Here is an 18373-nt window from a genome sequence, read left to right as displayed (position 1 = left end):
GTCCTATGTTTGAAGGGCTGTCAAGCCCAAGACCAGTTTAAAGAACCCTAAGAAGGGTGAGCAGGGGCCTTGATGTTGCCCATTAACAGTTAGCTCCCAAATAGCAGACTAAGCAGGCTGGTCACAAGATTTCTCACTATGGTGAGAGGTCTTGTAGTTCTATTAAAATTATAGTAACTATTTCTAACTTTGCAATTCTACATATAAATTAACATATCCACATTTTATGCAAATCAGTTTCCTCTTTGGTCCTCTTCTTGGGTCATGCATTTCCTCTTTTCCTGGCCATACTACTATTTGTAGGCCACAAACCTCCCACCCCCACATACACAGACCCCTTCATTGTGACAGTCACCCATGTAGGCACTATAACATTTGAAATATGCTTACTACACAAGAAACCTGATTTCTCATAAAGCCTCTTTGCTGGGGTGGGAAACCTGTGGCCCTCCAGATGTTTTGGCCCGCAACTCCCATCAGCCCTAGCCAGCATAGTGAATGGTGAGGGAACTTCCCACTACATGGAAGTTGTAGGCCAAAACATCTGGTGGGGGGCACAGGTTGCCCACCTCTGCTCTGTGTCATAGCCATTCATTCCTGGTGGCTGGTGGTGCTGGTGTACAGACAACACTTGTGGTTGTGGCCATCCCTGAGGTATCGTGATTTCAGACATTTTGGCCCTTCTGTAGATCACAATGCAGAAATATTTTTTGGAAGCTTCTATGAATCTTTGCGGAGGGATGTAACTTTTGATCTGGCCTTCAGTTAATATCATCATAGTGGATTCCACCATCTGAGCAACCAGGTAGGGTGGTCACTTAAGAATTGCCAAAAAAGAGGACAAAAGATGACACTGGTATGCATATGCTAATTTATATGTGTAGAGGCAGATTTAGAAATAATTATTATTTAAAAAACAGAAATACGGTACATCTCACCATTGAGTGGAAGCCTGTGACCAGGTGACCTTTGTGCCTTGCTCTTTCTGCTGTCCAAGTTCCCAAGCTGGCTCAGCTCTTTCTTCTGATGGTTCTTTATACTGTGCTTGGATTGAAGAACCCTTCAAACTGAGGACACCTTCGAAACAGAGTACAGTCCTCTGGCAGACCTTCAAATAGAGGTCTGTCCTCTGCAAAAGAGGACACATGGCCACCAGGTTAATCAAACCTATTAACAGGCCATGAATATAATACTTCTAAGCAAAATAATTACACTAAAATAGAACATCTAAAAAGAATTTAATGACCTGCTGACTGAACAATTACTACCAGATAAATCTTTTTTATTTGAATGTAGGTCAATTTTCTGGAAACTGTGCTCGCAGAGTGAAACTATGTCATCCCAGTCATTGGTAAACAGGCATAAATCAATTACTTCGCAGCTGCTTTACTTTAAGGAAAGTTGCTTGTTTGCTGCCTATACATTTATTAATACTTAATATTTTTTTCCAGAAACATATGGGATTCCCAAAGATGATCTGGCTTCTCTGACAATGCTTGTACAGGTCTGTCCTATCTGTAGTACTATTATTCTGCTGGGTGGTATGTTTTTGAGTTTATCATTCTAAGAATAGACAATCACATAGATTCAAAACATAAGCAAGCTATTGAGTATTTAAAAATAAACAACAACAACAATAATAATTTTTGGTATTGCAATTTTAACAATAAATTTATGTACCTGGTAGCTTTCAGAATAGAAGCAATACTAAGGTAGAAAATTTTCCTTCCCACTGACCATTCCATGTGCCAGGTGCCTTGGTTCACTAGTTGGAACAGTGGTAATTATATACAGCAAAGGGGACAAGAGACTGGCAGACCAGAATGGAGGGAACTGGGATGAAGGGGGAAAAGGATAGCCTAATGGTGTCCCTGAGTAATAAGCTTCCTAGACTGAGCTGCATCAGGCAACTTATGGCAAGCAGTGGCACAGGACAAACAAAGGGAAGTAAGGCTATAGAGTTTATAAAATTATGCATGGTGTGGAGAAAGTGGATAGAGAGAAGTTTTCCCCCCTCTCTCAAACACTAAAATCTGGGGTCATCCAATGAAGTTGATTGGCAGGAGATTCAGACTGGACAATGGGCCGTTCTTCACACAGCATGTAATTACTCTATGAAATTTGTTACCACAAAATGTGACAGCAGCTAACTAAGATGGCTTTAAAAGGGGATTAGACAACTCCATGGACTATAAGGCTATCAATCAGTCAAGGCCAGCCCTACCATTAGGTAGAGTAAGACGTGCCGCCTCAGGTGGAGGTTGCTGTGGGATGGAGAGCAGCAGTGGGATGTTGAAGCCTGGAAGACAAAACTGAGTATGCAAGGTGGTGTCCCCTAAGCCAATCAATTGCCCTCAGGCGCTGTTACATATACTCAAAGCAGCATATAATTTCAGTAAACCAAACAACTAAATGTGACCAGGAGAAATCTGATACGTGGTGTTAGTATCCCAACTTGAACTGCTTGCAGAGAAGCAGCCCAGTGGTGCAGGGAGAAAGGAACTGGCATATGTCCTGAATGAGTTTTTCTTTTTCAAGTCTCATGATGCCTGACACCATAGCCCTGAAATGATAAATTCCCAAATACTTATTTCAAGAAAAAGGAGAGCAGAGATACAGCCTCTTTGGACACTCTAAATCCCAGCCAGCATGGCCAATGGTTAGGAATTCTGGGAGCTGTAGTCCAAAACATCTGGTGGGCACCAGGTTGGAGAGGACAGCTCTAAACAAGTAGCAGAAGAGGAAGAGTCTCTTCTTCCGTTTGCTTAAGAGCCATAGGCTGATCTCCCTTTTTCCCTTTGTTTATAAATAGTGTGCTGTCTCTTCAGCTTATGGAGCACCTTGAAGGAGGAGATACATAGGCTCCAGCCGCAGAATTTGAAACAAGTGTGGAAGAATGAGTGCGACTCATTCCTTCCCCCTGCCATGTCCGGCCCTGCCATTAGGCAGAGTGAGGCAGCCGCCCCAGGCAGCTGACTTTGGGTGTCACGGAAGGGCATCAAATTGCTAATTATTTCTAATTGTATTTTACTGCCAAGGAGAGGGAGAAGCGCTTGTGGGACTTTCTGCTTCAGGTGCCCAAGTAACTTGGCACAACCACTTTAGTTGTGGGGAGGACATTTGCAGTTCTACCTCAGGCAGTCTTGGGCTGTCCCCAAATGTTTTAAGCTATGTGCATTGTATATTTGCATTGTATATTTGCATTGTATATTTTCTTGGTCATTTTTAAAAAAATCATACTATTAAATCATCCCAGATTTTGCAGAGACTTATAATTTGTTACTCACAAACCTTTAAGACTTACAAGGTTTCCTCTTGTATATACTTGACCTACATTTTAGTCACTGCCTTCCTCTCAATATACATTCTGGAGGAGAAGACAAAGGATATGCTGTGGCTGCCAGGACTCAGTATTTGCTGTGAAATTTTGACATTCTTTTGTGAGCCATGTTGATATGACGATCATGTGTCTCAGTTGAAAGGCACCGATAATAATTCGAACTATTTCACTTACCTATGCAAGTGACGCACATACATCGTACGGAACATGAAAAATGTACATATTGGACTATAACATACCGTGCTGTACGACAGATGGGTTGCATATTCACTTCAGTAATGGAGAAAGCTGAAACTAAACTGAGTTACAACTTACGCATCCTTAACACATTGAAGAATATTGGAAGCATTTAGGACCTAAGGATCCCCTTTCCTATTTTTTGCAAATGATGGTGGTGATGTAATTAATATGAATTAGGCCTTTTTCTCACAAGGATAGGCTTTTTGAAATCTTTTTGAAACATCCCTTACATTTTTTTAAAGTTGTGTGTTCTCTCTCTCTCTCTCTCTCTCTCTCATGCTATTTGATAGTTTAAAAAATCATATATGTGTGTGTTTATATATTCAAGATATATACCTTCAATCTAATACTGTTTTTCATATTCCAATAGCCAGTTACTGTATGCCAACTTTACAAAGGCTGAGATGTAGCTGTATTTTATCTTTCTGCCTAAGAAGGCAAATACTGTTATACCTGTTTGAAATTGGTATTAACAAAATAGTCTTTCACTTACTGATTTTGTTTGCATGATCACCACACCTCACCATGGCTTATTAGCCACAGTGGGTTGCAGAACCCACAGATGCCAGGTTGACAATCCAAGCCCCCACCACTGTGGCTTCTTGTTACATACATTGGGGTGGTTGACAAGCAACCCAGAAACCATGGGCTGCTTAAGGGTTGCAGGTGGCTTGTCAATCATCCCAACAACCCACCCTCACTAGGTTCACACGTAATGAGAAGCCACAGTGTGCCCCACCGCACCCTGAATATTCAAAATGGCAGCCACCACAACAATAAGCCCCGTGGGGAAATCCACCCACAGTGGCTTCTTGTTACCTGTGAACCAGGCCACTGTATACTCTTATTCAAGGAGGTGCAGTCTTGGGCAAGATGTTGTAAAGATGAGCCTAAACCCAGCTCAAAGATATTAATTGATTGATTTTGATTGATTGCATTTATACCCCGCCTTTTTTCCTCTTACAAGGAACCCAAGGTGGCTTACATTATCCCCCTCCTCTCCATTTTATCCTCACAACAACAACCCTGTGAGGTGCGTTGGGCTGAGAGTCTGTGACCGGCCCAAAGTCACCCAGTGAGCTTCCATGGCTGAGTGGGGACTAGAACCCGGATCTCCCAGCTCCTAGTCCAGCACTCTAGCCACTACACCACACTGTAGCACTTATCTCTGGGGATTTTGTGCCTCTTTCCATGATTTGCTGCACATGCAGAGTTCCTCATTTCTAAGCCTAAATAGTGGAAGGGATGCTTTCAAGTGCTTCCTCATAATTGCTCCATCCTGTTCTTCGACCCTCTGAAAATGACCAAAGACTAGGGATGTACGAATCCCTTACCTTGCTCCGGTCTGGGGCATCCGCGGTGGGGGGGAGGTGATCCGTCCCTCCCCCCGGAATCCTCCCTGGCCGGCTCCGCTCCTCTGCCATTTGTCTCCCTGCGTTAGCCGTGATAGGCTACGTATATATTTATGTAGCCTATCACAAAAAAAGCAGGGATGCAAATGGTGTAGTGGACGCTATTTGCATCCCTGCTCTTTGCCATGATAGGCTGCATAAGTATTTATGTAGCTTATCATGGCTAAAGTAGGGAGGGAAATGGCGGCCGCAGACCAGGGCAGCCATTTGCGGCTGCAGACCTGGGCAGCAGATGCGGCTGCAGACCAGGGCAGCAGATGAACCGGACGGCCAACACAAGGTAAGATCCATCCCAGGGAAGTATCACGGGGTGGCGGGGGGGATTGCTCCATTCTGCCATGGACTCTGGGGGATTCTTTCGAATCCGGCCTCACTGGAGTCTGTGGCAGAATTCTCTAACATCCCTACCCAAAGACCCTGCTGGGCCCATTTCTTCCCTATATGTATAATTGCAGCCAGGGTTCACCAGAACTTAAACCAAGATCCCCTTCATGAATTTGTCCCCAATCCCTAGTGTACTACCTCTCCCTTGCTACTAAGCAGCCCTAAGAAGACCCCACATATCTGGGCCACAGGGGGAAGGCTTCCATGTTAGGTCTCTAGCATGAGGGTTCACCACATCTCATTTTATAAATTAAGCACTGAAGGGAGGCAGTAGCGGAAGGTTTTAGTGTTGAACTCATATACTCTCCAGCAGTTTCATTCATTTCAAACAATGGGCAAAGTCCCACTGGATGCCTAAGGATGAATTCTTACTTTATGAAAGATGTGTTGGGGACTGCTAGCACTGGAAACAGACAGTTGTTTATCCATAGGCTTGGTCCAAGTTCACGCGGCTTGCATTTTCAGCTTCCCACATCGCCATGGCAAGGAAAGTGATCTGGGCATGGACAAGTGGTGATCTGTCATTTTTAGAATGTGTGCATCTTCAGAATAAGTACTGCCAAAGAGCACAGTTCCCATCAAATTCTGTTCCATCTCCTGGATTATAGTGACCCTATTGAGGAGTGAGGTTGGCCATGCCAAGAAAGGATTCCTTCACTGATTGGCCACCTCAGTGTTTTGGTGTTTGGCGAATATTTCCTTCCTGCCCCTCCTCTCTGTACCTTGCTCTTCAGGAAAGCGGGACAATTGGCAGAATAATGTTTTCATAAACACTCTTTTCCAGACACTCATTCGTCTCTGGAAAATAGTTGTGAAGATGACATTCCAGACCTGCAACTTCAAAGGGCAGCTTGTTTCTGTCCTCAAAGGGTGCAATCTGCATTCATGTTGACAGTTTACAGGTTATTGCTGGGACTACTGCTGATCATGTCTTCTCTTTCTTGTAGTTAGGCTATAATCCCAGCTGTGCTGGCTGGGGAATGCTGGGAGTTACAGGACTTCTTTCTGTCTAAATATGCAAACATGCATAGGATTGTGCCTTAAGTGTATATATTTGCCCATATATTTGTGTGTGGGAGGTTGTTTTGTTTTTTTGCTGATAGGGCCAGGAGGGTTAAGGAGAATTACAGAAGGGAACATAGATGCCATACAGTGCAAGGAGGCTTGTCAAAACCTAAGCTATGTTTGTCATAAGTGTATAAACTTGTGCTTAGATGAAGCTTATACAGGTATAGGCTTGGGTCCTAAGATAAGGGAATCCATACCATTTCTGTTAGTATAGCACCGGCCAGTTTCTGCACACTTTGTTCTAGTACACCTTTCCTCAGACTGGTGCCTTCCAGTCATGTTGGACTGTAACTCCCATCATCCCCAGCCAGCATGGCCATTCCAAATCCATTTTGGAAATATTTATTTATTTAAAGCAGGAGTGAGTGACTTGTGGACCTCCACATGTTTTGGCCTACAGCTCCCATGATCCTTCACCATGGGCTATGCCGCCTAGGGCTGATGGGAATTGTAGGCCAAAACATCTGGAGGGCCACAAGTTGCCCACCCCTGATTAAAGCATTTTTACACCACTCAGTCACCTAATTCTTCTGCAGGTATAGACCAGGGCTTTGTCTTCTGTCACTGCAGCGTTTTTAAGGAAACCTCGGAAAGCAAGAGAGCTTCGGCTATTGGGCGGTATAGAAATGAAATGAAATAAATAACTAAATAATAAAGCAAGGAACAGGGTGATGTTAATGTCCCAGACTAGCTTACATAAGAGCAATAAAAACAAACCCTTGTTCACAGGCTTACAATCTAAATAATGCAACACAAAAAGAAAAGGGGATGAGGAGGAAAGAGAAAAACCAACCAACGGAGGCACCAATTCTCAAAGTTGCATATTCGTTCTTATAATTACCAGCTGGAATGGAAACCATTCAGGGAGAGGAGGAGCCAAAGGGATCTCATCTCTCAGCAGAGTTGCTGGAGCGCCCCTGCTTCCTGCCTCTCCCTCTGCTGAAATAAAATGTCCTTTGCTGGGGTAAGACAGTGACTACAATTTGTATTCTTATTTTTAAAAATTCCCTGATCCCCTATTTTGGTGCAGATATTTCAGCTGGCTAGGCAGGGTGAGGGGGGTTGCTTCAGGCAGCAGGTCTGGAGGCACGATGGTGGAGCAGCAAACTGCCATTGCTTTAATTTTGTATTACTAAGAGTTACCCTCATTGGTGCGTCACCATTGGGATTTCCAGCCTCAAGAACGAAAATGTCTTTTGACATCTCTCACCTCTGCCCCTCAGCAGTGTATTTCGGAGGAGCCCTACTGATTTCTATGGGGTTTGTTTGAAATAAGTCGTTTGAGCTTTGCTGCCCTGTTGTTGCACAATTTGGCATTTCTCTCACATCCGCGCCTCAAGCCACCCATGCAGCATGCTGACACTGGAGCTGTTTATGATGTATTTTCCTTTGCCAGCTCTGAAAAGAAGTAGGAATACATTTGTAGGAAAGACTGCACATTGTCCATATTTGAATTAATTTCCCAATTTAAAAAATGCTTTGCATCACTATGTAGGATGAACACATAATTTGCATTCGACTCATTAATTCTCTCAGTATTACCATATGAGGAGATGGCTAAAGCATATTACCTGTGTATCTTTGGGTTTTCTTTTCCAGCAGCTCCTGTCTTTGGCTGCAGAAACAGACCTACTCCAACACATGAAGAGACTTGCTTCCTGTACTATGGTACATAAAGCTCAGGACAAGCTTGGTCTGGAATTGCTCAAAGAGTTTTTAGAATATGACTGTGGTCTCAAGCTCCAGGAGGAATGTATCAAAGAAGGGCCAACTGGCAGGAGAAATGTGGAAGAAGCTCCTTGGAGGTCTATCACGGATCCTACTGAACCTTTAAACCCACAACATATCCAGGCACCAGAGAACTCAGCTGTTCTTCTGACGTTATTGAGAAGTTGCCAGCTCAAAGGAAAAGATGCAAAGGGTGTCGTGGAGTTCCTGAGGGACACTCTTCTCAATAACTGGCCTGATGGAGAGGAGGTGATCCAGGAAATGTCTGCCAAGGAAAAACTTATTGATGATGGCTGCTGGTTTGTTTCTCAAGGGTTACATCCCCCAAAGCCTATTCAGAAAATCCTGGATAAGGACAAAGGAGGGTTTGAGCAATCCAACTTGACAGATGTAAAAAATCCTGAAGAACAAGATGTAGGAAAGAGAGAAGAGAAACTCTTGCCTGTTTTCAACACCATATTGGTGTTACCTAAACTTCTTCGTGAGGAAGAGGAAAAAGCACTACTTCAGTCTTTACAGGATATGTCCAGAGAAGAGAGAACAGTGTTTCTTAGACAACATGGTCTTTTACAGGACAATGTCCATAACACATTTATTCCAGGCTTAAGTGAGAGACCACGTTGTCTCTGGACAGGTAGATCATTTTTCAGATTTTTATTTAAATAGTGATATATGCACACTAAGTTTTTCATCTCACTCTTACATTCTAAGGTCAAATCAACATTGCAAAGACTTCTGTCGTGAACCATGAAAGATACCACAAATATATTCATAGCAAATAAATATTGACATGCAAGATAGAATTCTGACTTCATGCCTGCAGATGAATGCATGCATGGCTGGTTAGCAGTATGAGAAAGAGATGTCACTGTTGTAAACTTAAGCTGTACTATCAAAGCTGAAAGCTTACTTGAACTAAGGGAGCTGACATTTCAGGGTCTGTCTGTCATGGGTTTCTGATTCAGTCAGTGCTGACATCCGGCTGCATCTGCTATGCACCGAGGCATTCCATGTCCATGCTGATCATGCACAGAACTTGGGTGATGATGATTGGCTTTTTGCATTCTGCTACTCTCACAAGTGGGACCTGCAAACAACAACAACAGCAACATGGTGTGGAGCGCTCCTGTTCAGCAGTTTAGCCAGCCATGCCCTCTTCCAGTGAACTCCATTCTCCCTCCCTTCCCTTGGTTTTCTATTTTATTCCCCTTTTCAACAGTCAGTGAGCATCTTGTGACCACTGAGCATGTTCAGTCCTCACTGAGTTATTTTTTAGGGTCTCCTCATTTTTTTGTGTGTACTTTAGCAGGAAAGAACCTCCCAATCCTTCCCTTTTGTTTGTGGGTGTTACTGTTTTGCCTGTGTAAGGATCCACACTTGGAGAATGAGTTTGCTATTAGTATATAGGATAGTAGTGAGCACGGTGGTACACACAGGTAATATCAGACTTCATGATCTTCTGTCTTTTGGGGGTGGGGGCTTTAGATATCCATGCGCATTACTTCAGTTTTGAAACACACAACTAACATTTCTATTCTCCTCCCGCACACACACACCCCACCACATTAGAGCACCCCACCCCACCCCCAACAAAACCCTGTTTGCCAACCTGGATAGAAAGCAAGAATTACTTTGAGCATGTGCAGTTTTGTATTTTCAGCTCACTTAAATCATAGCATCACCATGACTGCAGGAATAAAAGAGAGCTTGCTTCTGCCTGCCACAGTGCTAACCACATTTATTTAGGAATAAGCACCATTTTGTGGTTGAAGAGGATAATCCATTTGAAATGTAAAAAGAATAAAATGAGCATTTGCCCAGTTGGCCGCCCTCTGACAATCAAATATTTTTTTAAAAAAATGTGAAGAAAGGATTCTGTGGTGACCAGCGTCAGCCGTGGTGGGCCCTGGCATTCCCATGATGACCCATGTGCTGATGTCACCCATGTGCTCTCTGGGTGGTCCTTAGGAGACCCCCTGGACTGTGTGTCCCTAGACTTAGGCCTGAAGTCCAGCCCTAACTGCACTTCTGAGTGAGCAAAAGGCTAAATTCTGTCTTCCAGAAGAACATTCTGCATCTATGAGAATGTTATACATGACAATTGTATAGAAATGATTACCTTTTTTCCCTGTACCATAAGTCTGCAGTGCAAAATTCATCTCTCTCTCTCTCTCTCTCTCTCTCTCTCTCTCTTTTGTTTCCTTATCTAACAGAGCCTAAAACCTTTAAAGTACATCACAAGAAAATCTTCACAAGGCCTGTGTCTCCTTTCTCTAATGATCGTATGTACAACATCAGATCTCTGCAGGAAAACTTCCAGGTGCGCAAAAGTGACAAAGAGGTGACACAGTTCATCAAGGTCCAGATACCTCAGGTACAGGAACAGTCTCTGTGGACTCCCTGAGTGAGAAGGGGCTGTCCTGTAAAAACAAAGTATATTGTCACCAGGGCCATCCCAAGACATTCTGAGGCAGAGGACAAGATGCCCCCCCCCCCGTTCCACACCCAGAAGCCGACTAGACTGAATCTTACCCCAACACTGATGATGGGACAGTGTCTTCCACCACACCTAAATTAGGGGGCTCTGTCCTCCAACACCTTGCCAGAGGTCCCTGCCCCTCAGCATCCCTTGCCGGAGGTAGCTGTCTCACTCTGCTTAATGCTAGGGTTGTCACGCTTGTCACTGGTTGTCACGCTTGTTTTTTTTTCAGAAATAACTAATATATTTACATATATTATTATCTATCTGGCTACTTGTCAGTATCATTCATATATATATATATATATATATATACACACACACACACACACACACACATACATACATTTCCATGAAACTAAATTTCCATCCCCTGCTTCTAAATACTCATTTACATGAAGCAATATCAGCAATAGTAAGGGATTAATATTAATTATTTTCCCCCTACCACATTGATTGTATTGTAACAGCCAGAACAACAGAGCAGTGAGACAAGTAAAAGTTACAATTACAGATGAATGGATGCCCCCATTCCATTCTGTTATTGTTCTGTATTCTGTTCTGCCTGCCTTCTTGGAGAATTTCTAAAATTAGTTTGTGATAGATCCATCTGTGCAGCTTGCTACTGTTTTCACTTCACATCTTTCCTTGATTACAGGGTATTGATACACATGAATGCATATGCACATTGACTGAAACACCATGTAAAATGGGAATTTCGGTGCCATTGTAAGATTGCATCAAGGTTCCTTTTAGTATGGTTTTGTTTGTTTATTTATTACATTTCTATACCGCCCAATAGCCAAAGCTCTCTGGGAAGTTCACAACAATTAATTTTAAGAAATGTGCACATCAGTGCATCAGAAACCTATAGGGGAACAAATATGTGACTGAAAACTGTGGCAAGGTGCTCATGTGCAACAATTTAAACAATGAACACAGAAGGAGGGTGGATCATGAACACATCCCTGCTGGTCCATAAACAAGGTCTGTTAATTTGGAGCCCCCAAACCTGGAAAAAATGTGGGTAATTTCTTAAGCATCCCTCCCTCAGTGCACCTGGCATACTGTTTTAAGACGACAATAGTGGATATTCTTCAAGTGGAAATGAGATGTTCATGGTGCAGAAACATTCCTATATGCTGCATAACATTCCTATATGCTGCATCAGGTAATTCACATCTGGAAGTATGTGGAGGAAAGTTTAATACAAAGCCACAACTTAAATAAATACCATGGGTTGGATCAAGGATCTGCCTTCTGCGAGAGGAAGGGACCTTCTGAGAAAGGAAAGGCTTTGCCTGCAAAAGTTCCCTCTGCCCTATTTTCAGGGATCCCCCCCACACACACACACACAGAGCTCACCCTATTTAGCGGAGTTTCCTGACTCTAAGCCACGGTGGCTTGTTAACCACCCCCATGTGTGCCAGTCGCGAGTTGGCCGTTTTCCCCAATTACCCTCACTAGGCAAAGGTTCATGTGGTGTCTGAAACCAGCAAGCGTGGGTGGCTGGGGTGGTTAAGAAGCTGCCTAGCAGCCCTACAACAGACCATGAGTTCTGGGTGGTTTGTTAGCCAACCGCAGCCACTCATCTTCACTGGGTTCGGACATCACAACCAGCTGCGCTTGGCAAGGTTAATCAGCCAGCACATGACCAGCATCTGAGGGGGTGGTGAACTATTTATTTATTTATTTATTTATTTCATTTCTGTACCACCAAATAGCCAAAGCTCTCTGGGCGGTTCACAAAAATTGAATAAAACAATACAAAATATATAAAACATTAAAACCACAGTGTAACAATACAACCAGAATAAAACCTAGCAGCGATGCAGGGATTTAAAATACAGATTTAAAACAGAAAGCTAAAAGTCTAGAAAGCTAAAATGCTAAAATGTCTGGGAAAATAAAAAAGTCTTTACCTGGTGCTGGAAAGAATACAGTGAAGGTGCCAGGTGAACCTCACTCGGGAGCTCATTCCACAGCCAGGGTGCCACAGCAGAAAAAGCCCTCCTCCTAGTAGCCACCCGCCTCACTTCCTTTGGCAGGAGCTCACAGAGGAGGGCCGCTGATGATGATCTTAAGGTCCGGGCAGGCACATATGGGAGGAGGCGCTCTTTCAGATAACCTGGTCCCAAGCCATTCCGGGCTTTGAATGTTAATACCAGCACTTTGAATCGGGCCCGGAAATGGACTGGCAGCCAGTGCAGCTGGAAAAGTACTAGCGTAATATGAGCTCTTTTGTCTGTCCTTGTTAACAATCTTGCTGCCCTATTTTGGACAAGCTGAAGTTTCCGGACCATTTTCAAAGGCAGCCCCACGAATAATGCATTGCACTAATCCAGACGAGAAGTTATCAGAGCATGGATAACTGTAGCTAGGCTATCTCTGTCCAGATAAGGGCGTAACTGGTATACCAGCCTAAAATGATAAAAAATGCTCCGTGCCACTGAGTTCACCTGTGCCTCAAGTGACAGTTCTGGCACAGAACTAGCCACTGTGGCTTATTAACCACCTTTGTCATGTGAATCCAATCAAACTGTAGCATTTTCAGGAGGCAGGAGGGGTTGCTGTGGAAAGGATGGGGTGGACAACTCCACTTCTGTCGGTGGCGTTGATCCAGTGTAAATCTGGTTCCGACCCAAGCTGGATAATTCTGAATGATGAGGCCCACTAAGTGGGTCCAACATTCTCTGTTGCTGACATAGGAATTTGTTTCTATTATAGGGATGTCAGAGAATTTCTCCACGAATCTCGGGGAGGCCGAATGCCAGCGCATTCTGCCCCCCGAAATTGGTGGAGAAACGGTCTGCCCCCCTGCTCCCCCCGGGACGGGACTTACCTTGTGCGAATGTTCCTGGCGGCGGCGGTGGCTCCGGCGGCGGTGCGGCGGCGGCGGCAGCGGCTGGTCTTCCGACTGGTTGCTGCCGCCACCATTTCCAAGTTTTTTTAAAAAAAATGTGATAGGCCACGTAAAGATTTACGTAGACTATCACGGCTAGATTTTTAAAAAACACCGTGATAGGCTATGTAAATGTTTACGTAGCCTATCACGGCTGAGTGAAAAAAAAAAACCGCGCGTACGCAAATGGCGGCGCCCATGGGCGCCATCATTTGCGTTCCTTATTTTGTCACGTGTAGTCTATGTAAACATTTATGTAGACTACGGCGAAAATAAGGGGAACGCAAATAGCGTTCCCCTTATTTTCGCCGTACTCTATGTAAATGTTTACGTAGGCTACACGTGCCAAAATAAGGAATGCAAATGGCGGCGCCCATGGGCGCCGCCATTTGCGTACGCGCGTTGTTATTGTTTTTTTTCACTCAGCCGTGATAGGCTACGTAAACATTTACGTAGCCTATCACGGCTGACTGCAGGGACGCAAATGGCGGCGGCTACGGCTGCCGCTATTTGCGTCCCAGCAGGACAGCAGGATTTGCGGCCGGAAGGACGGGGTGCCTCCCTCCCGGGCAGAATTTCGGGGGGTAGGGACGGGGCGCCTCCTCCCTGGCCAGAATTTCGGGGAGAGGGACGGAGCGCCTCCCCCCCACCTCGAATCAAGCTTCGGGAACAGGTAAGAGACTTTCGTAATAATAAAAAAGAAATTATAATTCACAGACGTCTAAATATTAACTTCAGTGTGTTTCTCTTCGCTTTAGATCATAACAAAAGACATGCAACAAAAATACAGACTTAAGAGTGGCTAAGACAAGGTGCAAAGGTTATTTGTAGGGATAATCCTCTTAGTGGCTTTTGATCCCATTAAGCATGATTTCTTTCTGGATTGGCTCTCTGGGTTGGGTCTTGGAGGTACTGTATTGCTGTGGTTCTGCTCCTAATTGGATGGGCAATTCGAGAAGCTGGTGCTGGTGGGTCGTTGCTTTGCCCACTGGCAGTCATGCTATGGGCTTCTACATTTCCCATGAAACCACTGGGAAGGGTTATCTGGGGATATGGACAGAAGTCTCACCAATATGTGGATGACACCCAGCTCTACCTCTCCTTTTACCTCTCCCACTGTGTTGAATGGATCTCACTCCCAAATAAATGTGCACAGGATTGCAGTCTAAATCTGTAATCCTAAACACACAGGGCCTATTCACACAATCACGGAGGGGGAAATAGGCCACGCTGGCTTATTTCCCCCGGCGAGCATGCCAGGGGAATTGCATAATTACCCTCTCTGGCGAGGGTGGCTTGTTGTGTGGTTAACAAGCCACCCCAGAACCCTAAAACAGTCCATTGGTTCTGGGTGGCTTATGAACCATGGCAACAGGCCACCCTCACCAGGTTCGCATGACATGCAAGCCATGCCAGCAAGGGTAATTATGCAGATCTCCCCGCCATGCAACCAGCACAAGTGGCCATGGCTCATTTCCTCCTCTGTGTGAACCCAGACACTTACTAAGGAGTAGCCCCATTGAACACAGTGAAGATGGGCACAACAATTTTGCATATTTCATTTAATTTGGTAAGAGCCATAAGTGAACAATATTTGGGGCTTTGTACATCTCCATCTTTGTACGTACATCTCCATCTTTGTACATCTTCAGCAAAGGAGATCGTTACCTTGTCGTGGTGCTGGAGCTTGAGCACCTCAATGATGTCATGAGCTAAACCGTGAAGGGACACCCAAGACGGGAAGGTCATGGTGGAGAGGTCAGACTAAATACGATCCCTGGGGAAGGAAACGGCAACCCACCCCAGTATTCTTGCCATGAAAACTAAATGGATCAGTACAACCAGAGATATGTCGGTATACCATCGGAAGATGGGACTCCCAGGTCGGAAGATGGTCAAAATGCTACTGGGGAGGAACAGAGGATAAGTTCAACTTGCCCCAGATGTGATAACGCAACTAGCTCAAAGCCAAAAGGACGGCTAGCAGCCGATGGTGCTGGTGGTGAACGACAAATCCAATGTTCTAAAGATCAACACACCATAGGAACCTGGAATGTAAGATCTATGAGCCAGGGCAAATTGGATGTGGTTATTGGGGAGATGTCAAGATTAAATATAGACATTTTGGGTGTCAGTGAACTGAAATGGACTGGAATGGGCCACTTCATATCAAATGACCACCAGATCTACTACTGTGGACAAGAGGACCACAGAAGAAATGGAGTAGCCTTCATAATTAATAATAAAGTGGCTAAAGCAGTGCTTGGATACAATCCAAAAAATGACAGAATGATCTCAATTTGAATTCAGGGTAAGCCATTTAACATCACAGTGATCCAAATATATGCCCCAACCACAGATGCTGAAGAAGCAGAAGTTGATCAGTTCTATGAGGATCTGCAGCACCTACTGGATAGTACGCCAAACAAAGATGTTATTTTCATTACAGGAGACTGGAATGCTAAGGTGGGTAGTCAAACGACACCTGGAATTACAGGCAAGCATGGTCTGGGAGAACAAAATGAAGCAGGACATAGGCTGATAGAATTTTGCCAAGACAACTCACTGTGCATAACAAACACTTTCTTCCAACAACCTAAGAGACGACTTTATACATGGACTTCACCAGACGGTCGACACCGAAACCAGATTGACTACATCCTTTGTAGCCAAAGGTGGCGGACATCTATGCAGTTGGTAAAAACAAGACCTGGAGCTGATTGTAGTTCAGATCACGAACTTCTTATTGCACAATTTAGAATCAGACTAAAGAGAATAGGGAAGACCCACAGATCAGTTAGATATGAGCTCACGAATATTCCTAATGAATATGCAGTGAAGGTGAAGAATAGATTTAAGGGACTAGATTTAGTAGATAGGGTCCCAGAAGAACTATGGACAGAAGTTCGCAACATTGTTCAGGAGGCGGCAACAAAAAACGTCCGAAAGAAAATCAAGAAGGCAAGATGGCTGTCTGCTGAGACACTGGAAGCAGCCCAAGAAAGAAGGAGAGCAAAAGGCAACAGTGATAGGGGGAGATATGCCCAATTAAATACAAAATTCCAGAGGTTAGCCAGAAGAGATAAGGAATTATTTTTAAACAAGCAATGTGCAGAAGCGGAAGAAGATAATAGAATAGGAAGGACAAGAAACCCCTTCCAGTAAATTAGAAACATCGGAGGTAAATTCCAGGCACAAATGGGTATGATCAACAACAAAGATGGCAAGGACCTAACAGAAGCAGAAGAGATCAAGAAAAGGTGGCAAGAATATACAGAAGATCTGTATAGGAAGGATAATAATATCGGGGATAGATTTGACAGTGTGGTCAGTGAGCTAGAGCCAGACATCCTGAAGAGTGAAGTTGAATGGGCCTTAAGAAGCATTGCTAATAACAAGGCAGCAGGAGATGATGGTATCCCAGCTGAACTGTTTAAAATATTGCAAGATGATGCTGTCAAGGTGATGCATGCCATATGCCAGCAAATTTGGAAAACATAAGAATGGCCAACAGATTGGAAAAGATCAACTTATATCCCCATACCAAAAAAGGGAAGCACCAAAGAATGTTCAAACTAGCGAACGGTGGCACTTATTTCACATGCCAGTAAGGTAATGCTCAAGATCTTGCAAGGTAGACTCCAGCAATTCATGGAACAAGAATTGCCAGGTGTACAAGCTGGGTTTAGAAAAGGCAGAGGAACTAGAGACCAAATTGCCAATATCCGCTGGATAATGGAGAAAGCCAGGGAGTTTTAGAAAAACTTCTATTTCTGTTTTATTGACTATTCTAAAGCCTTTGACTGTGTGGATCATAATAAATTGTGGCAAGTTCTTGGTGGTATGGGGATACCAAGTCATCTTGTCTGCCTCCTGAGGAATCTGTATAGCGACCAAGTAGCAATGGTAAGAACAGACCACGGAACAACGGACTGGTTTAAGATTGGGAAAGGAGTACGGCAGGGTTGTATACTCTCACCCTACCTATTCAACCTGTACGCAGAACACGTCATGCGACGTGCTGGGCTTGATGAAGCCAAGGCTGGAGTTAAAATTGCTGGAAGAAACATTAACAATCTCAGATATGCAGATGATACCACTTTGATGGCTGAAAGCGAGGAGGAGCTGAGGAACCTCATGATGAAGGTGAAAGAAGAAAGTGCAAAAGCTGGGTTGCAGTTAAACCTCAAAAAAAAACACAAGATTATGGCAACCAGCTTGACTGATCACTGGCAAATAGAGGGAGAAAACGTGGAGGCAGTGACAGACTTTGTCTTTCTAGGTGCAAAGATTACTGCAGACGCTGACTGCAGCCAGGAAATCAGAAGACGTTTACTTCTTGGGAGGAGAGCAATGACAAATCTTGATAAAATAGTGAAGAGCAGAGACATCACACTGACAACAAAGGTCCGCATAGTGAAAGCAATGGTATTCCCCGTAGTAACCTATGGCTGCGAGAGCTGGACCATAAGGAAGGCTGAGCGAAGGAAGATAGATGCTTTTGAACTGTGGTGCTGGAGGAAAATTCTGAGAGTGCCTTGGACTGCAAGAAGATCATACCAGGCCATACTCCAGGAAATCAAGCCAGACTGCTCACTTGAGGGAATGATATTAAAGGCAAAACTGAAGTACTTTGGCCACATCATGAGAAGACAGGATACCCTGGAGAAGACGCTGATGCTAGGGAAAGTGGAAGGCAAAAGGAAGAGGGGCCGACCAAGGGCAAGATGGATGGATGATATTCTGGAGGTGATGGACTCGACCTTGGGGGAGCAGGGGGTGGCGACGGCCGACAGGAAGCTCTGGCGTGGGCTGGTCCA

The 18373-nt window shown here is 44.3% G+C and overlaps 1 protein-coding gene across 1 annotated transcript in view; it reads left to right on the top strand.

The window, feature by feature from the left end:
• The first annotated feature begins 5224 nt into the window (after positions 1-5224).
• The window catches only part of LOC146359540 (uncharacterized), a 180118-nt gene continuing 166969 nt past the window's right edge, over positions 5225-18373 (top strand). Inside the window, exons 1-3 of the mRNA XM_084816571.1 lie at positions 5225-5272; positions 8044-8806; positions 10386-10546. Of these exons, the coding sequence (XP_084672697.1) occupies positions 5225-5272; positions 8044-8806; positions 10386-10546 (972 nt within the window). The remainder of the gene's footprint in view (positions 5273-8043; positions 8807-10385; positions 10547-18373) is intronic.

The sequence above is a fragment of the Heloderma suspectum genome, chromosome 1, assembly GCF_057233095.1.
Source record: "Heloderma suspectum isolate Gila_16-S chromosome 1, 16-S_ref, whole genome shotgun sequence".
Classification (NCBI taxonomy): domain Eukaryota; kingdom Metazoa; phylum Chordata; class Lepidosauria; order Squamata; family Helodermatidae; genus Heloderma; species Heloderma suspectum.
Note: the sequence above shows the minus strand (reverse complement) of the source record. Positions and strands in the feature narration are given on the sequence as shown.